Genomic DNA, 23,536 nt, shown 5'->3' with positions numbered 1-23,536 from the left:
TTGGAGCTAAATAATTTAGTCAGCAACATAATTATGTAGTTTGTAAAATAAACACATTGCTGGGATCATTTTTGCTCACATATTCAATAAAATCAAATTTTTTAATAAATCTGTTCCCAATAAAAAGAAATAAATACCCAGAGATGAACAAAAAAACAAGACCTCTCACTCTGAGTGATTTTAGAATCAGAGCTGAACTCAGACTAAAGAGTCAGACGAGAAAGATTAACGCTGCCCTCCTGCTTCCAGCAGCCTGGAGATGAATCTGAATCTGATCAGAGATGAAGAAGATGATCAGATCATCTCCAGATGATCAGATCATCTCCAGATTCCTCTTTAAAACTCACAGTTTCAATCTGATCAATAAGTTTTTATCTGGACTTTGTTCTTCATGCTGAGATCATCAGAGCTGCTGCTTCATTACTGAGATCTTCATCGGTACGATCTTTAATGTTTTATCAGTGTCGAAGTATGGAAACATCTTGTCAGTGAAGGTGTGTGTGAAGGTGTGTATGTGTGTGTTAGTATGCAGATCAGAGAAGGACAATTTTCCTCTGTCCCAGTCCAGATTCACTCTGATCCTCTGGAGATTCTTCTGGACTGAGAGACGAGTGGAAGGAGCTGGAGGAGAAGATGCTGAGTATTGACCTGAAGAGAACAATATATACAACCATCCAGACTTTATGAATTCCTTCCTCTCTACAGACTCTTCTATCACACCAAGTGCCCAGACTTCACTGTCTCCAACATCAACATCCCAGCTGTGGTTCCCTGAGTTAAAACCCTCAGAACTCAGAACAAAGCAGGAACCAATCCTCTCTGGATTACCAGGAAGCTGCTGTTTCTCTCCTATCCTCCCATTGGTCAGATCTTCAGACAGATGGAGGTCTGGACCAGCCGTGTTTGGGTCCAGAACCAGAGGAGTGTAGGTCACCATGGTCTCCATGTTGCTCCAGATGTTGAAGGCCAGGTTGCCCAGATGTTTGGCCTGGTCTATCAGAGCTCCTGAGGGCAGCTGTGGATCCTCCAGCAGGGGGCAGCGCTGGACTCTTTCCACTGCAGCCTTGTAGTTGTGCAGGAATGAGACGTCTGCAGCTCTCAGCTCCTCCTCTGTGGCTCTGACTGTGTCTGAAAGAGCTGCTATCTCTCTGCTCAGAGCCTCCATCTTCTCCTTCATCATCCCTCTCTTCTGCTCCTCTTCCTCCCTCAGTGCAGCCAGCCTGGCCTCCTCTTCCTCTGCTAGAAACTGATGAAGCTTCTTGAACTGCTCCCTAATCTGCCTCTCTGTGTGTCGGGCCTGGACCTTCAGGTGTTCTGCTGTCTGATCAAACTCCTCCTGAACTTTCTTCCTGAGCTCCAGCTTCTCCTTTAAAGGCTCCAGAGTTTCCTGAAGCTTCTTCTTCTGTTGCTGAGCAGCTTCATCGATGGGTCTGAATCTGTGGTTGGTGTGTTTTTCTGAATCTCTGCAGACGACACAAACTGGCTGCTGATGGTCCAGACAGAAGAGTTTGAGTTTCTCAGAGTGCAGAGAGCAGAGATCCTCTGAAGCTGTTTGGTTTCTCTGCTGTAACAAAGACTCACACAGATTCTTCAGAGCCAGATTACACGGAGGTAAACCTTTAGAAGATCTCCTTTTACAAACTGGACAATCTCTTCCTGGTTTCTCTCTCCAGTATTTCTGCAGACACTCCTTACAGAAGCTGTGGCTACATGACAGAAGAACCGGGTCCTTAAATATTTCCAGACAGACCGGACAGCAGAGATCATCGTCTGATCTGGAAGCCATTTTGTCTCAGAGTGAAGCTGAAACCACAGCAGACAGAAAGTTAAACCTAGAAGTCAGTTTCTCTCCTGTAGAAACTTTCTGAACTTACTTTGATTTGCTTGTTTTTCCTCCTGCAGCAGTCTGTGTTTCAGCGTCTAGTTGCTCAGTTCTCTCTCTGTTCTCCTTGTTCAGAGTTAGTTTGATTTCAGTCGGAGACGAAGGCAGGAGTCAAAGTTCATCCTCAGGGTGTTTACTCAATGAGTTTTTTCTCTGAACTGTTTCCTATTTTTCTCAGGTGTTTCTGTTGGAATCAGTCCAGAGATGGAGATGTGGTGCCCTCTAGAGGATTTAATCTTAATCTGCAGTTTTATTAAAACACTACAGCTTTTTCTGATACATGACTTTTTCCTGCTTGAAGTGAAAATATATTTTTCCTCTCATAAACTCTTCCAGGGTCTCCACTCTCTATGAAATTCAAATGAACACATTTCATGTTCAGTTTCCTTCTGTTTGCTGTTTTTCTGTCAGTTTCAGACTCTGGAGGTGAAAATGACGTTTGGTGTTGAGGAAATCTTTCATATTTTCAGAAAAATTTAATCCAGAATGAGAAATATTTTGATTCAAATTTGATAAATGCCCTGACATTGTTTTAACTGTAGCTGAAAACTGGAATACTGTAAATATTACAGAAAGTACTTTAAATGTAAACCAAAAATAAAACCAGAGAAGAACACATTAAGAAAATAAAATAACAGCTATGGCAGCATCAGAAACACCCAGTAATGATTCAGTGTCTCCTCCTCCATCCAAGCTGGCAAAGAGAAACACAATCATTGCTCTGATTGCAAACTGAGGATTTCAGTGACAGAGTCAAACAGGGAAACTCATATATATATTTAACACTAACTTTTAAGATTCATGTAATTTTATTACATGACAAAATTCCATTTACTTTTTGTAGATAATTTTAACGCAAACCTATCAAATAAACGTTACATAATTCATATTCATCTGTTTTATAAGAACGCTGAATCAGCGTGGCAGAAGACACTAGCCAGCGAAATGAGAGAGCGCTTCGGTAATTTCTGAGACACGAGGCTAAGCTCACTAACCAGTGTGATTTCCTACAGAACCGTCTGCGTCGTCACAATCTCAGAATCTACCAAGTCCCAGAGGGATGGGAGAAGCAGGACAAGATCAGTTTCAAGAAAGAACTCATTAAAACCTTGCTTCTTCCCTTGGAAAATATACACATTGAAAGAGCGCATCGTGCTCTGGGGCTCACAGCAGCTGACACAGATCCACCACGCTCAATCATTGTCCGTTTCCTGGATTACACTGTGAACAAAGCCGTACGATGATAAGCATGGTCACAAAAACAAGTCGTCATTTAGGGCAAAACAATACATTTCGGTCAGGATTACTCTCCAGAGGTTCATAAAAAGAGAGCGTGACTGCAGGGTGTAATCAAGCAGCTTAAGGAAAATGGATTCAGGAAAAATGCCGCTTCTTGGCTCAACTCAGAATCGACCTGGAAAGTGGCATAAAAACGTTCCCTGCACTGTCTAACGCTGTACCGACGCTGGAGGAGTTGGGCGTCTCGGTGAAGGTGAGCGAGAGGGAGAAGATGGAAACGGAGCTCTGCAGAGAGGCTTGGAGCCAAAGAGACAACAGCAGGAGACGTGGGGATGCAGGATTATCTGATGCAGATGTAAAAGTTTACATCTGAGACTGTGGGGAGAAAAAACTGAGGATTTCTTTTGGACTATAAGGTATGCTCTAAGTAAATATCATTTCAGATAGGAGGATGACGTTATCAAAATAGCCAGTGTCACTTAATTTATTGAGTTTGGACTAAATATGCTTACATTTTCAGGGGTAGCCATCAACACCGTGTTCTGTATTATTCCCACAACGGGGCGGAGATCTTTCCAGACATCTAATGCTTTTCTTTGGTAACTTCAGGATCTACTGGCAGCGCTTTCACCTCTTTGGAAGAGGCAGACACAATCTTAACAAACATGGAATATGGTTGTTCACTGCAAACATTTTTCATTTTATCAACAAGAACAACAATGTGACCATCGCTTTAGAAGAACAGGCTCAAGGATGTCTGACTAGGATGGAGCCCTCCGCTTATCAGAAGCAAAGTGTCCCAAAACAAAATGATAAAACATTGACTGGGGACAGAATGACTTGTTCCCCTCCTCCTTCCCCTCTCCCTCCTGCTTCCCCCTCCCTTTTCCCCCCTCACTCCTCCTTGCCCCTCCTTCTCTGCTCCTCCACTCATTCACTGCATTCACAAGATACCTTTGAACAAATGTCTTCTGGACCAGAGTTTCTCAAATTTATGGATGGAATGAATCAATAGGTTCACCTCGGCACGACTCTCTTTAGCGCTAACATAGCAACATAGCGCTAACCTCACTTCATCTAAGCCACCTGCTTCTGACCTCCCTGAGAAAAAGCAGAGAAAAGCACTCTGCGTTTCTGAGGTCTGAGACCAGGGTCCAGATATTACCTTTACACCCGTCTTCCTCCAGAATGTGTCTGGCCCCCCGGCACTGCAAAACAGGACATTACCTGTCCGGATCACTACAAGAAAAGTTACAAAAAACAGAAATACAAAAAGCAGCAGTCTTAATTCAAACCTCAGACTGATTCCCTGTCTAAAGGAACCTCAGATTGAAGAACTTTCAGCCTCCAAGTCACTTAAACTGGCTCTTTTAAATACCAGATATCTCTGTGCTAAAGCTCTATTAATTAATGATTTCATCACTGAGCATAATATTGATGTTTTATTTTTGACAGAAACATGGTTGAATGACAATGAACCAATCGTACTAATTGAATCCGCATCTCCTACGTACAATTTTTTAAAATGAGAATAGAAAACACAAAAAAGGAGGAGGCGTGGCTTCAATATTTAAGAATACCATAAATTGTAGTAAAATCTCTTTGGGTAATTTCGCGTCTTTTGAGTATCTTGGACTTGAGGTAAAAGGCCACAAACAAACTTTGATACTAACTCTATACAAAACTCGAACATATGTGGAAGGTTTCTTTACACACTTGAATGAGCTTCTATCTCTCATATGCATTGATTATGATTGCTGAATAATTGTCGGTGATTTCAACATTCATGTTGAGAACCCCCAAGACCGAAGGGCAAAAAACCTCCTTAATATATTAGAGAGTTTGGGTTTAACACAACATGTCAAACAAGCAACACACACTCATGGACACACACTGGACCTGGTTATCAATAAGGGTGTGAATATTTCCAATGTTTCTGTAACTGATGTCGCAATATCGGATCACTACTGTTGTCTTTGACAGTTCTTTATCCATTTACCCACCTGGTTAAAAAGCCACTATCTGTGCCAAGAGATGGTCTGTTTTTACAGTGATGTCAGGCCATTAGAGATCACTCCAACACAGTGCAGTCTTTTGCTGTCCTGTTGATCCAATTTGTTTTGGAAGAAGGTGAATATTTTAACCCAGATATTTGGGTGGGGCCCAATCGCGAAGCTGGAGATGACATGTAGCTGCTCCTCCCAGCTCTTTCACTACGTACTCAGGCTGTAAGGCCCAGGAGAAGCTTCATCTGACATCATGCTACAGTTGGTAGTGAGGCAGTTGCAGCCAACCCCTCAGTGACACGTTCTGTCAAACAATACACCATGGTTTACCTCCCAACTCCTCCTGGAGTTTCTCCTGGTACCAATCCGTCTGCAATCTGTGCTGCCATAGAAGAGGGTGACATGTGGCAGACCAGAAGGGTAGGAACCCAGGGTTTCCACCTCAGGTAGGCAGAGAGGATGCCTGTGTGCTGGATGGTCTCTGATCACATGTCTGCATACTGGGCCTCCACAGGTTGGAAAAATACTGTCCAAAAGTTCTGACAGAGCCACAGGGTAAAACATTTCCATCTGGGAGAGAAACTGTCAAACCACCAGCACTGCACAAGATGGCTGCTCCCGATGTGATGAGGTCTTGTCCCAGTAAATTACCTGGCACTGTGGCAGAGCAAACAAAATAATGTTCAATAGTTTGGGTGATGAAGGGCCGAGTCACTGACAGAGTCTGTTTCCCCAGAGAAGCCTGCTACAGAGGTGGTTTAATTGGACAGTTTGTCAGGTGAAGGCGTAACGTTGAGGGTTTAATAGGTAACTCCAGGTCATCATCGCTGACCTTTCAGGGAAACCATGGGGTCCGCCATGGCCCTGAAATCATGGCCTCTCTGTGGGGGGTCATTGTTACCAGTTTTCTTCCCATTGTACTGCTGCACACTGCTCTCTGGGTGCTGCCTGAGGATGAGGAGCAGCAAAACATCTGCTCCTTCCCCTTTGAGGGGTACAACTGCTGGTTTGGGGCCACAGACGTATCAGGCGTCTCCCTGCTGTCCCTTGGTGATCTGCCCCTTCCTCCATAACCTCTCGTCCACCCACCACCCCTTCCTCCATGACCTCTCGTCCACCCACCACCCCTTCCTCTATGACCTCTCGTCCACCCACCACCCCTTCCTCCATGACCTCTCGTCCACCCACTACCACTCCTACGTTGACCCTTTACCCCTCATCCATGCCACCAACCAGCAGACCAGTCAATATATGAGTTAGAATAGATATGAGGAGGGTTAGCTGGTTCTGTCACCACCATCACCTTTACTTTCTCATGTTTTCCAGAAACTTCCCGTCTGGCCTTGTTCAGCTGAAGTTTGACCAGCTGGGCCTGAATCTCCTCTCTGTCATCCTGAGTCCTAATGAGATAAGGGACGAGATGTTTCACTAAATTCACAACCAATCATTTCAGGATTCCCTCTCATGGCATCACTCACCTCATGAGAGACGCTGTTAAGAATGGCAGCTTTACTCGGCTCCTCGGTGCCCCGTCCGTACCTGGAGGCCGGCAGAATGACGGACTCAGACTTCTTTGCTTTTTCTAGAAACACTTATGGATGTTGTTCAGGCTTCAGTTGTCCTACTGAAACTCAGCGACAGCTGCAGCAGCAGACTAAGGGTCATTCTCTGTAATTGGTGCTTAATGTAAACAGGCTTAGGCTTTTTAGATTAAGCTGTTTTAAAGTAATCTAATTAATGTAAATACTGTGAAAAGTTATTATGTGACATTGGGATGAGCCAGCAAAGGTTCCCATGATGCATGTTTCTAAAATGTTTTTTACAGTCTTAAAACAAATATTGTGCATTATTTCACAATATCTGTGAAACAATGTACACCTTTAGTTATTTCTATGAAGTAACTTTCAAGGAAAGAAGTTAAAGTATTTATGAATCTTTGAGTTTGATTGTTTTGTTTTTAAAGTCAGGAGAAAGAAAGGAAACTTACAGCAGAGTCAAAATGTAACATTGGTTTCTTTAAAAGTGTTTTATGTCAATATGGAAAATCACTTCTACAAATAAATCCCTCATTTTTCTGCAAGCTAAAGAAAATCTTTAAAAAGCTTTAAACCTGTTTTATTAACCTTTAACATGTAAATACTAACAATAATGTCATGTTTTAGTCTTCATGTAGTTGTCTTTATGGGAATATGGATCTTTCAGATCAATTTGAGAAGGTATCCAGAAACTTTACTCCAGTAAGAGCAGCAAAACTTCATCATAAAATGACTCAAGTAGACGTAAAAAGCAGAATGGAAATGTTCACTCTTGAATTTATTTACAGCATTTCGACATTTCTACAACCAATGTACCAAAACTTAGTTTATGGTTTTCACTGGATAAAGAAACTGTTGAATATTTAGGAGGTTGCAAGTTTGTCCTGGTTTACCTGTCCTTTGTTTTCCAAGATGGCTCCCATCTTTTAAAAATCTTTAAAAGATGATTTTTCAAAAAAAAGCTGCTGAGAATCAAAAGTTTTCAAGAAACAAATGCTTTAATAACATCTGCAGATAGACACTTGACAATGTCAGAGTGGGCTCTGACAGGAGTAACTGGAGATAAAAGGAGAACTTTTATCTCCACCTCCAAGCCTGGATCCACTCTCCTGTTTTATACAATTTCTTTTCCACATGCAGGTAGGGACTGAAAACTTTTATCTGCTTAACCTTTAACTCATGTCTAAGCAACATCTTGCAGACTGAGGCCAGGCGCTGAGACGATGTGACTGGGCCACTTCCTATTACAGCTCTGAACAGCCTGCATTTCCTGTTGAAAACGGCTTCTGAGCACAGACACTATCCGTTCTTTGCACACTGTTGAGCAACAAGTGTATCAGACTTTAAATAAAAGTATTTAACCCCTTGATTTTGTTGTTTCTTCAATATGATGCTAAAAGTTTGGTCTATCACTGATCTAACCTTTTCTTTGTGAATCCTCTCCAGGACGTTTCGAGTTCCACTTGGACCTTTTGAGTTACCTGAGTTTTTGGAGGAATCCTCTCGTGACGTCTCTGCACTGTTCCCTCTCGATCTCACGAGGAAGACGAACCTGTCCGCCCTCCAGCCCTTTGAACCACCCGACCTGCAAACCACCTAGGAAAAGCCTCGCCTCCCCCCCGCTCGCTCTCCAGTTAACTACAAGTAAGAACTGTCAGAGCCTTCTCAGAAATGAAATTCCCTTCCGCATTTGAACTCATCATTGCTCTCTTCCTGTGTGCAGTAACCCTCGGACCCTGGAACCCTCTTACTAATCCTTTACCTCTCTGAGTGTTTCTGCATGTGGGTCAAGAACCTCAAACCCACCATGACAGAAACCAGGGTAATTTGACAAGTGCATCCCAGTTTTCCATGTCTGGCATATAACCATTCATTTTAGCTTTTAAACTGGTTCTATTGACCCTGTGTCCAGACAGGGATAATCAGTAGCCCAGCATCATGAAAAATATAGAGTACAAGTTTATGTCAAATTTTAATGAATCGAGTTTGATGGATTAAAATGCCACGCCCAAATCGAAATCAATAAATCGATGCTATCGCACACGACCGTCTGTTAAATCTGCGTCATAAAATGCTTATTGTATTAAACATCTGTTTTAATAAGGTTTTATATCACCTTGTCTGATTAATAAGGTTATATATATACATTGCTTATCATTTAAGAACATGTCTTTTGATTTAAATTAAGTTATCAAAATAAAACAGACAGGATTCTGGAACCTTCTCTTAAATCAAATGGTGAATAATGAGCATGTCAGACCCCCCGCCACCTTCCCCCCTTTCATCATATAAAACTTAAGTTCTTATCAAAATGAGACAGACAGAATTCTGGCAACATGACCTTTGGCCCCAGTTATTCCTCCCTAAATGGAAAGTTTTAGGCTTTTGCAAGTTTGCTGATGCAACTCCTGATGCAACTGCAAAAAAAAACAAGTTGCTGATGCAACTTGTTGCATTTTAGAGGAAGAACCACTTGCTCTGACAGAAAAAATGGTTGGTGTTAAAAGAGGAAAGCCTCAAAAGAGAAGACAGCAAGAAGCTAATCAACTAGCATGAAGCTCATCTGCTCCAACCTCAGAGACTACAGATGGACAAACCATCACGAGACCCTGCTCCATGGCTGATGCTTCATCCTCTACACTCCTGGATACAAATCTGGTCTTAAATCCATCAGCAGCGTTCGAATCCTCGGTTCAGCACGAGATTCCCACGTTCCAGGACTCCGAGCATATTATGCCCGACTCCAATGAATCCCACTCTGCTGAAGCTCCTTCATCAGGTGTGGGAAAAACTAAGACCTCCTGGTGTTATCCAGTGGGACCTCCCTTCTCTGTGAGACTCCAGGTTCGGTCTATTAAATTCCAGTCCATAAATTGGATGCTTCCCAGAAGTCCACCTTTTTTTTTGCAAGAGAAAACCTGAAGACAAAAGGCAGCAGGTTGTGAAGTGAGGTGGAGAAGCTAGTCTGCTAACATCCAACTCAACTGCTTGAAGATCCAAAACATCCGATGGGAACCCCACCACCAGACCAGCTCCATGCATCACTCCAAGAAGTAAATCATTACAGTTGGACACAGTTTCCTCCCTATTTTTTTTTTTTTTTTGCTTCATTCATATAAATTTAATCCAATAAAGAACTTTTATCTCCACCTCCAAGCCTGGATCCACTCTCAGTCACTTCATCCCAGTCAAGGCTGATGAAGAAATTAAGGTAAAGGAAATTATAGTCATTATGTACTCAATAGTTAAGCATTTAATAAATCATGTTAATTGTTATATTAATTTCAAATCATAATAAAAAAAGAGAATAGTTTATTTCATAAACAAAATATCTGTGTTCAACTTCCTCACCGTTTCCTTCCCTGTGCTGCACTCGGCTTGTATCAGAAAACCCAGCAGTCTGTCTCCAACAGCCACTTTAAGCTGTTGCTTATTTTAAAAAAAGTCAAGGAAATCTGGTTCTACTGTTCCCTAACTCAAGTATTTACTAAGCCATCAAACATGTACAAAAGTATTAATATTAGTACATGTTAACCATTTTAAATTAAGTTAGAATTGCTTACCATGTCTTTAGTTTTCTTGTGTCAGACTGTTTTCTATTTATCATTTTAAACTCCTCTCCTATCTAGAGAAACAGAAGAAAAACACGATAGCAGCAAACGATTAAAGAACAAACTTTTTCATAGAGATTATGACAGAGCACAAGAATGACAGGACCGATTGGAAGTTTGATAGTTAGGTCAAACCTGATTCATATAAAAATAAATGCGTAATTAAAAATTAGCTTTGTGCATTTCATAAAATGCACAAAGCTAAATAAAAACCCACAAAGGACAAATAAAATTAATTATAATGTTTGTGGAAACAAAATTGTCCTTCAGAAAAAGCTGATTTAAACTCCTGCTCCACTGATGATGATCTGCCAATTGGTGTTTGTCGCTTTTATTTTCATCTGAAACACCAGATTCCACAGCACATCTACATGCTAAGGTTTCACAGTCAAGCTAGCATAACTGAGCTACTTTCCTTTTCTTCGCTACAAATTGTTCCTAACCTTGTTAACTCGCTATGTTGGTGTTGACAATCAGTAGCAATGCACTGCATCCAGTTTCCTTTAAGATTTAGTGCGTTATGTTGCTAACTTAGCAGCTAACATCAATGCTAGTCATTGTTAGCTAAAGCAGAGGTTCAGGATCCTGACGTTAGGCTGTAACCCAATTCTCTCCTGGTTTTGGACTCTGACCCGCCCTCTGGTTCCCCTCAGGTCCCGTCTAAGACGGACTGCGTCATGTGCTTCGGGCCGGTGGTAACCGACGGTTACGGCGTCTGCTACAACCCCATGGACGACCACATCAACTTCGCCGTGTCGGCGTTCAACAGCTGCGGGGAAACGGACGCCGGCGGCCTGGCGGCGGCCGTGGAGGAGGCTCTGCTGGACATGAAGGTTCTGCTGGACCGGACCCCCAGGTCCAAACTGTGACGGCTTCCCCGACCTGCAGGGGGCGCCGCTCTGATCAGCTCCTCCATCGACACTCTGCACTTTAAGATCCTCTGATTCTGATGAACAGCAGAAAAATCAGCTGGAAAAGTTTAAATCCACCAGAAATAACAATTAGCTGATTTATTTCCTGAATTATTCAAAATGTTTTATAGGATTTAAGTTCTGCAGAAACAATCAGATGAAGTTAATAATCAGCCATTTGCTGTAAGAAAATGTTTTTATACTTTGGTAAAAATAATTTTATACAAAAGTCAGAATGTCTGTTTCCCTCCAACATGCTCATTAGCAGTTTTAAAAGGTTACAGTCACAAATTCACAGCAATAATTTGGATTATTTAGTTATTGGAGGAAATTATTGGCTTCACTTTTCTAAATAATTTCAGTGCCAAATACATATTTAGTTTGTGAACCATGTGGTCGGGAAGCTAATCCTTTAGTTCTCCAATAACATATTTAGCTCGTTAATTACATAGTTGGGCTGCAAACTAAACATTTAGTTATTAACTAATTAGATAATTAACTAAATATTTAGCTGAATATTTAGTTTGTAAACTAAATATTTCCTTGACAGGCTGAATGTGTGTTTAGTAAGTTAAATATTATATTGGAACAAAATCTTTGGTTATGAACTAAACACTAAGTATTTAGGTAAACATTTAGCTAATTAAGTATTTAGTTATTTAAATAGTTTGATCATATTTAGCTTCTTTAGTTTTCCTAGTAAATATTTAATTTGCTGCTAACTTTCATAAATTAATGAGTAAAGTTGTGAAAAAATAACTGAAAATTGAATCCAATCTTTTTCTCCTATAAAATACTAAATAATCCAAATTATTGCTGTTAATTTTTTATTTGGCTCCATATAAAGATTTAGAGAAAACTGCTGAGTTGACAGTTTTCTGATCCAGCCATGAAGTTTCAAGTGAAGACTCGACGTCCTGACCTCTGACCTCTGGAGCTCTGCCGGGCTCCAGAACCCGGGAGGAGGTTCTGCTGCGGATCGGCCCGGTTTGTGTCCAGAACCTCCAGAGATCTGGATGATTGTGGAGTAAAGAAGTCGCTCCGGTTTGTGAGAGTTTTGCTCTTCGCTCAGACTGTAGACCAGCTGACCATCATGAAGGTTTCTGCTCTTCTTCATGAAACGTTTCCTGGTTCACGGCGGCGGCCATGTTGTCTTCCTGCTGACAGATTCATGGAGCTCAGCTGAATGAAGAATCTGACGTTTTGCTGATCATCTGTGGCTCCGTCTGTTTAACGCAGCAGTTATTTTAATTTAACATGATTATACAATATGACTGTATAAACTGGTTTTTACCCTGAAAATGAAAACATGATTTCTTTATTTGTATCGTTTTATCTGTAATTGAACTTTTTAATCCCTGTTGATGATTAAAAAAGTAGCTTTGATTGGACTAAATATACATATTTGTGTTTGAACAGCAATGAGATGAGAGGAGATTCATAATTTAGATTTTTCTCTCATTTTGGGTTAAAATATGGTCAAAATAATTTGTGGTTTAAATTTTGTGAAACTGAATGAAGTTTATTGCAGCTTTAGGGAATGTTGCTGTTTCCACTCGGGTCGTTCAGGTTATTATTGCTTAAATATGTAAACTAACTGGCCCAGTTTCTTCATTTCAGTCTGATAAATTTAATTTAACTCTGAGCTAAAATATCCCCAGATTAGATCTAAACCTGGTCACTTTAGTTGTTTTTGTTCTAAATTATTTAACTTGACATTTAAGCAGAAACGACAAAACGTTATAATATAACCATCACTTGAATGGAAGGTCAGGTTTGTCTCTACTGGCTGAAGTTCAGATGTTTTCTAACATTTGGGTCATTAAATAAAATACAGAAATATATTATTTTTTTCCTTCAGTGACTGAATGTTCAGACGTTTGGTGAACTTCAGGTCCGAACATTAATCTTTATCTTCATTAAGCCCATATTTCTGTATTAAATTGCTTTTAAATGGTGGTGTGTGATATCCTAATGTCACGTTTTCATTACTGTAGTGAAAAACCCAGGAAAGCTTCCTAACTGGTTTAGGTTGTTTCTCTGTGATAAGTTCCTGAAATAAACAATTGAAAATATGTGTGAAAGTGATGCAAGAAAAATAACAGTTGAAACTAATAGAGATAATTTAGTTAACTAATATAATTTACCTATTTAGTTTAATAATTATTGATAATCCTTAAAACTATTGAGTTTTTACTGTATTCCGCATTAATTTCCTGTCCAGCAGGGGGCGGTAATGCACTAGTACAGCTGGTCTAACACAAGAAGAAGAAGTGATTCGGCTCCCCAACCCGCCTGTTGGAGTAACGGACCGTAATGATGCCGGTGAACCTGAATGTTTTGTCGCAGGAGCGCGGCTGTTTAAGGTCGCTGTGTTTATTTACCTGTAAATAAGTTTATTAGTTCCCTGATGAAGTATTAGAGCCGCTTTTTGAGCTTTAGCGGATGTTCTAAGAAGCGGCGTTTTGTTCAGTTGCTGAACTCGCTGAAACAGCCGAGAAACAAAAATGGCGCCAGGAATCAGCAGCGGATTGAGACCGGGCTCGTCTGGTAATAAACACCCCCATGTTTTTACTCTGTCCCTCGTACAGAGGGTTTGGACTTTATGCTATTGAGAACCGATTCCTGGAGGTGGAACTTTGTGAAGTTTTAAATGTTACCGTATAGCTTTGGTCTGTCACGTGTTAGCATTAGCATGTTAGCTGATGCTAAGGCTATAAAGCTTTCCGGTGTTCTGATCACCGTCACTGTAGGAGGCGCTGTTGCATTTTTAACACGATGCTAATGCTAAAAATGTGAGCTTTCAAAAGGGCAGAGAACCAATGCAATAAATTACATTTAAGAAAATCAGAAAATGAAAAGTAACATCTGACCTCTAATGTTATGACTATTATGGATTAATAGACGGTCACAGATATGATGCTGCTTATATACTGTAACTCATAGAAATACTAAATATTTAATCCAAACTGTTTCTGCTCATTTTTCCTTGATATAATAAAAAGTGACAAAACAACATTAGTGGTCAGATAGTTACTTTTTATTCTTTGGAGGAAGAAGAAAACTAGCAGAACTAATTTAGTAAAATATTTATTAAAGCTACAGTGTGATGACAATATATGATGAGCGCTATCATATTCTGGGATCATAGTTATGGCAAAGTGTTGTGTAAAACTGCAATACCGCTCCTACTGTCACAATTTACGGCTTCCTTCACTTCCTCTGCTAGCGTCGCTAAAACTGCATAAAAGATTATGTAGTTTTGGTGTTTTAGACTATAATTCTAAAAAAAACACAGAAAGTCGACGTCATTAACAACTTCTGCTTCTGTTCACTGATCAGGTTGAAATTCTGCCAGAGGAATAATCCACCTACATGGGAGAAACCCAGACGAAGCAGTGAGTGGAGGAAGGAAATGACCGTCTGAGAAACCAACATGGCGTCAGGAATCAGATGGAGGATGGACACTGGGAGGATCTGCTGGACTCATCTAGAGGTCAGTGAAGCAGCTGCTGGAGCGGCGGTCCAAGAAGACGTCTCAAGGTAAGAGCTGCTGTGGTTGGTGATGCTAAAGCTGCTGATGAAGGCCAAAGCGTCTGGCTGTGTGGTTTGTTTTCTCTGCTGAGAATCGATGAGCTGATGAGGATTCTGCTGTGGTCATGTGACCTGGATGTTTGGATGCAGCCGGTATGTTGGAATCTGAAGTTCAAGTTTGAACATTAGCTTTGATTTTGCTGTAAAAAGGAAATATAAATGGCTGCTAACTTCTCTATATTTATGTATTTTATGAACTGAAATATATAAACATTAAGTGATTTAGTTTGGCTCTGCTGACAAATGTAAATATTGAACTCAAATTTTGGGGTCAAAATAAGGTTTTTCATTTAGATTTCAAAGATAAAAAACAGGATTTTAAATCTTGTTTTATTTACATCATCCTAAATTTTTTTTAAAAGTAAATCTAAATACTTGAGAAACTGGTTTCCATACTCGTCAGTATCATCTACTGCAGTTATTAATAGGAAACAACATTTATTAATATTCTACAACCAATTGTTGGTGCCGGAAGAACGCCCCATCTCATGTAATTTCATCTTTTCTACGCCCCATCTCATGTAATTTCATCTTTTCTACACGACGACTGTTAGAGGAGAGATTCAAACACTGTGGAGACATCTGCTGAACTACAGGTCAGAGGTCACAGAGGTAATGTTCAAGCTGTTTGATCCACAATCTGAGTTTTAGAATATAAGCTTGTAACTGTAGCACTCGGACTTTTATTTTGAAGTTAGTTGGTTACTTTCTTCACGTCTCTCTGACTCATATTTATATAAACTTGTACATTGTAGAGAAGAGATTTAGTTTCTGTAAGTACATTTTAAATATTGTTCCTTGTTCTTTTTCTTGGGTGAAAGCAGTAAATGTTTATTGTCACAGGCTGGCAAAGTCTGTAGCTTCATAGTGTTAGCATGAATAAGTTGAACATGTCTAGTTTGTCTTCTGATCTAAAACACGTCATTAAATCCAAGTGATTGACATTTTATTAGGTTAGTGTCAAATCCATGTTGTGGCCTTCAGCTCTACAGTCTTTAAGCTAAATATTCTAATTATTTTTTATATTAAAACATTTAGAATATGTACTCTAATGGAATAACTAACTTCCACCTCAGTATAGTTTCCCTGCATTAGCATAAGTTTCTGATATTTACTTGTTTTAAAGCAGTTATGAAAGAAAATGTAATGACGGAGAGTTTAATAAATAAATATGATTTTTTTTCTTCTGACACCTGCATTAGTAAAACAAGGTTCAGTCCATTACCTACCAGAGAAGTTGAGGGTAATTAAAGTACTTCAGGAGGATCACACTTTGTTCATTAGCTATGGCACCTTTCTTCCTGCAGGGGGCGTCGTTTGAACTACTACTGCAAATTACTCCATGTTCTCCTAGAGATCATCCACTGACTCCTGTCTTTCTGTTTAACCTTGTGTTTTTAATTTTTTTTAAAAATGTTGTTAACCCTTTCTGAGTTTTTATCCATCTTTCAGTGTTTTACATCAGAAATCCACAGAAGTATGGTTTAGTACCTGGAACTGGACACTAATGGCCATCTGAAGGAGTTTATTTAAAGTTGCCACATCAAGCCTTTCAGACAGACACACGAAAGCAAAAACATTGATAGATTTGCAAATGAACAGGATGTTCACATAAAATAACTTTTCTCTTTTCTTCAGAGGAAGCTCTAGAAAATGGAGGAAGTACGATACCTGGGTGAGCTGGCATCCCACCCAATATGATGGCCATAAAATCGTTGCTCTACAAGTTTAAAGGTACAGTGTCACATTTGTAGATTTGTCTGGTAATGGATAATTTTGAGCTAATGGTTGAGAATGAAGTTTTGTCATTTTCAGCATGAATACTAAATTTATATGGACTAAAAAGAAGGGGGGGTGCTAATCATTACCTTTTGTCGAGATGAAGATTTTAAAATCATCATATGGACTTAAACTGGTTGTCCATTTGCTGGCGTGGAGCAATGTTCCACGCAGATTGCTCCATGCCGGAAAACCAAGGTAGGATAAGTTTGCTACCTAGTGTAACTGGTCCTCAATTCATAGAGATGGAGTTCAAGAAAATGGAAAACAATGGAGGTCAAAATGTTCTACACATATTGCCCACACAGGAAAACCAAGGTAGGATAAGTTTGCTGCCTAGTGTAACTGGTCCTCAGTTCATAGAAGACTGGAGTTCAAGGAAATGGAAACAATGGAGGTCAAGATGTTCTACACTTATTGCCCCACACAGGAAAACCAAGGTAGGATAAGTTTGCTACCTAGTGTAACTGGTCCTCTTTTCATAGAAGACTGGAGTTCAAGGAAATGGAAACAAGTACAACGAAGGTCAATATGTTCTACACATATTGCTCCATGCAGGAAAATCAAGGTAGGATAAGTTTGCTCCCTAGTGTAACTGGTCCTCAGTTCATAGAAGACTGGAGTTCAAGGAAATGGAAACAACGGAGGTCAAGATGTTCTACACTTATTGCCCCACACAGGAAAACCAAGGTAGGATAAGTTTGCTACCTAGTGTAACTGGTCCTCTTTTCATAGAAGACTGGAGTTCAAGGAAATGGAAACAAGTACAACGAAGGTCAATATGTTCTACACTTATTGCCCACAGGAAAACCAAGGTAGGATAAGTTTGCTACCTAGTGTAACTGGTCCTCTTCATAGAAGACTGGAGTTCAAGGAAATGTAAACAAGTACAACGAGGTCAAGATGTTCTACACTTATTGCCCACAGGAAAACCAAGGTAGGATAAGTTTGCTATAGTGTAACTGGTCCTCAGTTCATAGAAGACTGGAGTTCAAGGAAATGGAAACAACGAGGTCAAAATGTTCTACACTTATTGCCCACACAGGAAAACCAAGGTAGGATAAGTTTGCTACCTAGTGTAACTGGTCCTCAGTTCATAGAAGACTGGAGTTCAAGGAAATGGAAACAATGGAGGTCAAATGTTCTACACATATTGCCCACAGGAAAACCAAGGTAGGATAAGTTTGCTCCTAGTGTAACTGGTCCTCAGTTCATAGAAGACTGGAGTTCAAGGAAATGGAAACAACGGAGGTCAAGATGTTCTACACTTATTGCCCCACACAGGAAAACCAAGGTAGGATAAGTTTGCTACCTAGTGTAACTGGTCCTCTTCATAGAAGACTGGAGTTCAAGGAAATGGAAACAAGTACAACGAGGTCAAATGTTCTACACTTATTGCCCACACAGGAAAACCAAGGTAGGATAAGTTTGCTACCTAGTGTAACTGGTCCTCTTTCATAGAAGACTGGAGTTCAAGGAAATGTAAACAAGTACAACGAGGTCAAGATGTTCTACACTTATTGCCCCACAGGAAAACCAAGGTAGGATAAGTTTGCTCCTAGTGTAACTGGTCCTCTTCATAGAAGACTGGAGTTCAAGGAAATGTAAACAAGTACAACGGAGGTCAAGATGTTCTACACTTATTGCCCACAGGAAACCAAGGTAGGATAAGTTTGCTACTAGTGTAACTGATCCTCAGTTCATAGAAGACTGGAGTTCAAGAAATGGAAACAATGGAGGTCAAATGTTCTACACATATGCCCACACAGGAAAACCAGGTAGGATAAGTTTGCTGTAGTGTAACTGGTCCTCAGTACATAGAAGACTGGAGTTCAAGGAAATGGAAACAACGGAGGTCAAGATGTTCTACACTTATTGCCCCACACAGGAAAACCAAGGTAGGATAAGTTTGCTACCTAGTGTAACTGGTCCTCTTTTCATAGAAGACTGGAGTTCAAGGAAATGGAAACAAGTACAACGAAGGTCAATATGTTCTACACTTATTGCTCAATGCCGGAAAACCAAGGTAGGATAACTTTGCTACTTAGTGTAACTGGTCCTCAATTCATAGAAGACTGGAGTTCAAGGAAATGTAAACAAGTACAACAAAGGTCAAGATGTTCTACACTTATTGCTCCATACAGGAAAACCAAGGTAGGATAAGTTTGCTACCTAGTGTAACTGGTCCTCAGTTCATAGAAGACTGGAGTTCAAGGAAATGGAAACAACGGAGGTCAAAATGTTCTACACATATTGGTCACAGAGGTCACAGAATATGATGCTGCGTATCATATACTGTAACTCATAGCAAAATACTAAATATTTAATCCAAACTTTCTGCTAATTTTCTCCTTTATATAATAAAAAGTGACAACAAAATTAGTGGTCAGATAGTTACTTTTTATTCTTTGGAGAAAGAAGAAAATGAGCAGAAACTAATTCAGTAAAATATTTATTAAAGCTACAGTGTGATGACAATATATGATGAGCGCTATCATATTCTGGGATCATAGTTATGGCAAAGTGTTGTGTAAAACTGCAACACCGCCTCCTACTGTCACAATTTACGGTGTTACAGATTACTGTATAACACTGGTGCTGTAAACTAGCGTCCCCCACTGCAGTGATAAGTACCAAACCAGATAACTGTTAATGTTGATTCAATATTTGGAAGCATGACCAACACAGAGTGAATGGCTTCCTTCACGTCCTCTGCTAGCGTCGCTAAAAGTTCACAAAAGATTATGTAGTTTTGGTGTTTTTTTGACTATAACTCTGAAAAAGTGCAGAAAGTCGATGTCATTAACAACTTCTGCTTCTGTATGCTGATCAGGTTGAAATTCTGTCAGAGGAATAATTAACCTACATGGGAGAAACCCAGACGAAGCAGTGAGTGTAGGAAGGAAATGACAATCTGAGAAACAAACATGGCGTCAGGAATCAGATGGATGGACTCTGGGAGGATCTGCTGGACTCATCTAGAGGTCAGTGAAGCAGCTTCTGGAGCGGCGGACCGAGAAGACTGCCATTCTTGGCAGTAGAGCACTGCCAAGAATGGTCAAAACCACTGTGTGTCCGTGTTCCCTCTCACTCCCCTTGTGCCTAGCAGAGGTTTTCGTATTTAAATGAAGTTGCTGACAGCCATGCAAATGCAAATCAACTGTTGAACACCGCCTTTTGATTCTCATTCCTGTTGTAGCTAACCCATTTTGCCTTCTGTTCACCTGTTTACTAGTTCCAGGACATGGACAAAACCCTCAGTGTTATTAATTGAGAAATATGAGATTAAAGTATAAAAACAGGCATTAATGCTGAAAATGTTCTAATGTTACAAAGTCACACAAATGGAACAAATTTAGTGTGACATTCACCATCCAGCACTGAACACACTTAGCTCAACTTAGGGATAACACTTAAGTCTGCATATCAAAGTACAATTTTCAGGGTAAATCTGATGCTATATTGTCAACATTGCATGTCTGTTAAGCTCATCCAAGATTGTGTGATGGAATGCAGACCGAAGTGTTTCTGCCAACGTGAAAACACTGAGCTTTACATAAAGCATCAGTTGTGTCATCATGACAAAGTTCCAATCATTTGCACATGTAAAATTTTGGTCATTATAGTATCACAGGCAGATGTTTATGGCATACTAAGTTGTTGTTGGCTCTTCTGAAATTGTCTTCTAATCTGAACTTTGTCATTAAACATTCTCAGTATTTAATCACAAATGCTGGAATACTGGCTCAAAAAAACCTGTTTTCCAACATGTACTCCTTCAAATGGGGATGTAAATACATGTTGGTGTTGCAGTGCAATGGGCCAAACAGTTTAACATTTCGAGACATCTGTAGGTATTGTTCAGTTATAAAAGTATGTTTGGAGAAAGAATATCAAAACGATAATCTATCTTATCCATTAAAATACATATTACATGTGTGTTAGGAGCACTGAAAAACTTAGTTTTGGTTGAATTGATGATATGAATGAAAAATAAGAATGAATACATACAATAGACTTGTTAAACATGATCTTACTTTGACATTCCTCCCATCTCAAGATATATCTTGAGATGGGAGGAATTGCACAACTTAATCAAAAATAATAAAAACATGTTCCAGAGGGGTTCATTGTACATAAAGTATTTTTGTGAATAATAGTCAAACTAATGTTCATTTTCACTGATTGCTTTAAACACCCACAGTCACGCTATATTGGACCCAGAGTCACGCTATGTTGGACCCAGAGTCACGCTATGTTGGACCCAGAGTCATGCTTTGTTGGACCCAGAGTCATGCTATATTGGACCCAGAGTCATGCTATGTTGGACCCAGAGTCATGCTATGTTGGACCCAGAGTCATGCTATGTTGGACCCAGAGTCATGCTATGTTGGACCCAGAGTCATGCTATGTTGGACCCAGAGTCATGCTATGTTGGACCCAGAGTCATGCTCTGTTGGACCCAGTCATGCTATGTTGAACCCAGAGTCATGCTATGTTGGACCCAGAGTCATGCTATGTTGGACCCAGAGTCACGCTTTGTTGGACCCAGAGTCACGCTATATTGGACCCAGAGTCACGCTATGTTGGACCCAGAGTCATGCTATGTTGGACCCAGAGTCATGCTATGTTGGACCCAGAGTCATGCTATATTGGACCCAGAGTCACGCTTTGTTGGACCCAGAGTCATGCTATGTTGGACCCAGAGTCATGCTATGTTGGACCCAGAGTCACGCTATATTGGACCCAGAGTCATGCTATGTTGGACCCAGAGTCATGCTATGTTGGACCCAGAGTCACGCTATGTTGGACCCAGAGTCATGCTATGTTGGACCCAGAGTCACGCTATGTTGGACCCAGAGTCACGCTATGTTGGACCCAGAGTCACGCTATGTTGGACCCAGAGTCACGTTATGATGGACCCAGAGTTACGTTATGTAACAATATTAACATATTTGATTGTTACTGATTCCAACACCAATACAAACACTTCACTGCCATTAATATGAAAACATTAGAATCTCTCTTTCTCAGTTTTAATGTCTATTCTATTTACATTTGTGTCTTTATGAAAAGTATTTATTTGTTAGATACATATTTAGAAGAATAAAAACAAACCAGAACATGATGAGGCTGAAACAAATCGATGTTCTTCAGTTTAATAAAAACCAAAACCATACAGATGTTTTCAGAAGATGAAGGACAATAAACATAATGAGAACCAACCAATGATTGACTCCCTGTAGATCAATCAGGTTGATCTTAATCTGCTCCGTTAGACAGGCAGGAATAAAATGGAGATAGAGCGACACCCAGCGGCGACACGCAGTACTGCAGTGGTTAAACAGAACCCAGGTTTGGTTTTATCTGATTTACTACCTTAATTTGAGATATAAACATTTATGAAGCTACTATTTAATCACTGTTTTATACACATTTTCCTATATATTTTTTAAAGTATTCGGTTTTAACTGGAAGCTGATTTGTTCTCTCAAAGAATATATTTATATTTATTAATTATTTTAATTTCTCATGCAAATGAACAAACCAGAAGCAGATTTATATTTATTTCAGTTCAAACATCAATTCCTCTTCTGCCCTCAAGTTTTACAAATCACTAATGTAACAATGTGAACAGAACAGTGTTATATCTTTTATAATTTAGTCTTAATTTCTGTAGTTTATCTGTTAGTGATTCAGGATTTATACATTTTATTAAGCAATAGTTTGCCAGCTTGGTATCTTTCTAGTCAGCAAGATATCAAACAAGCATGGAAGTGAAAATTGACAGGACTTCTCTGGATCGCTCTTGTTTTTTAATTAAATTGATTTACAGTCTTTAAATCTGAGTGACTATTTTTTACAGTACTTTTATAAAAGCAAATGTTGATATTAAAGCCCAGAACCTCCCACGTAATGTATTACTAAATGATTATGTTAGCTGTGATGCTAGCGGGTATTGCTATCGGCTGGTACAGCAGCGTGACGTACATAAAGCTGCTTCCATTGGCCCCGCCCCCCGATGACGTGATCCGAGGCTGCAGTCACATAATTTGTTTTACAACTTTGTTTAAACTTTGCTAGTAAATATTAACTATTTAAAAACTGTATTACATGTAAAATGTCTCGTTAATTTGATAAATAAAACATCAAACCAGGAAGTAAAGTAAAACACAAAAACAATCAGAGTTTCTGTGGGACATCCAGTTCTAAACTGGTTCAACTGGTTTCTGTGATGGAAGCTGAAGTTTCTCTGCAGTTTCCAGTAAAGCATCTTTTTATCTGTGGAGCTTTGAGGAACATTTTCCTGTCAGCAGAAGAAGCAGCAGCAGAGAAAAGAGGTTTGAATGTCTTTCATGATTCAGAGCTGAACTGAAATGATTCCCATGTTTCCATCTCAGACCATTTCTGGTTCCAGGATGAAAATGAACCAGAGAGAAAAAAGATCAACTTTCCAGTTGAATCCAGTTCAGATCAAAACTCCATGAAGCCTCTAAATGGAGCCCAGTTTGAATCGGATCTTTATTGATCCAAAGAGACAAACGACACTAAATGACAGACATCTTGGAGGTCAGAGGTCATCAGGATCCAGTCAGAGTCTCTTTAGACTCAAACTGCTGCAGCTTCAACCTCTGAGGATCAGCAGGACACAGAGACCGTTCTCTACTTTACAGAGATCAGATCCTGCAGAGAGAAGAAGGATCAGATCAGTGAGTGTTTCCAGCCTCTCTCCTGCAGCAGTCAGTGACGCAGCACATCCAGTAGACAGTTTCCAGGCTGCAGTCAGACTGATCTCAGAGCTGTGACCAAGATGAACCTGATCACTTGTTTCCTGTTGAACTGAGAGAACAAGCAGATCTGAGATCAGATCTGCTGCTGCCACAGTTTGATGAATGAGGACCACTGTCTCTAGACATGCTGGACGCTGAAGTCCAGCTGGACGTCCTGGAGACATGGACACAGCAACAACACTCATCTT

General features: G+C 40.0%; 2 protein-coding genes and 2 long non-coding RNA genes across 4 annotated transcripts in view; 1 reads left to right on the top strand and 3 right to left on the bottom strand.

Annotated features, from left to right (window-relative positions):
* LOC145554009 (NACHT, LRR and PYD domains-containing protein 3-like) overlaps positions 1-23,536 on the bottom strand; it is a 143,207-nt gene that overhangs the window by 104,000 nt on the left and 15,671 nt on the right. The window lies entirely within an intron of this gene.
* On the bottom strand, positions 333-1,825 carry LOC145554003 (nuclear factor 7, ovary-like). The gene has a single exon (XM_081613222.1). It carries the CDS (start codon positions 1,784-1,786, stop codon positions 404-406), a length of 1,383 nt encoding a protein of 460 aa, XP_081469348.1. The 5' UTR covers positions 1,787-1,825; the 3' UTR covers positions 333-403.
* On the top strand, positions 8,172-12,570 carry LOC145554023 (uncharacterized). The gene is made up of 3 exons (XR_014090060.1): positions 8,172-8,306; positions 8,386-9,873; positions 10,927-12,570. It is a non-coding gene; the product is annotated as an uncharacterized LOC145554023 (long non-coding RNA).
* Positions 9,794-10,930, bottom strand: LOC145554020 (uncharacterized). The gene is made up of 4 exons (XR_014090057.1): positions 10,717-10,930; positions 10,226-10,287; positions 10,014-10,085; positions 9,794-9,856 (listed from the first exon to the last, which is right to left on the bottom strand). It is a non-coding gene; the product is annotated as an uncharacterized LOC145554020 (long non-coding RNA).

The sequence above is a fragment of the Poecilia reticulata genome, chromosome 12 (genome assembly GCF_904066995.2).
Source record: "Poecilia reticulata chromosome 12, P_reticulata-male-v2, whole genome shotgun sequence".
NCBI classification, from domain to species: domain Eukaryota; kingdom Metazoa; phylum Chordata; class Actinopteri; order Cyprinodontiformes; family Poeciliidae; genus Poecilia; species Poecilia reticulata.
Note: the sequence above shows the minus strand (reverse complement) of the source record. Positions and strands in the feature narration are given on the sequence as shown.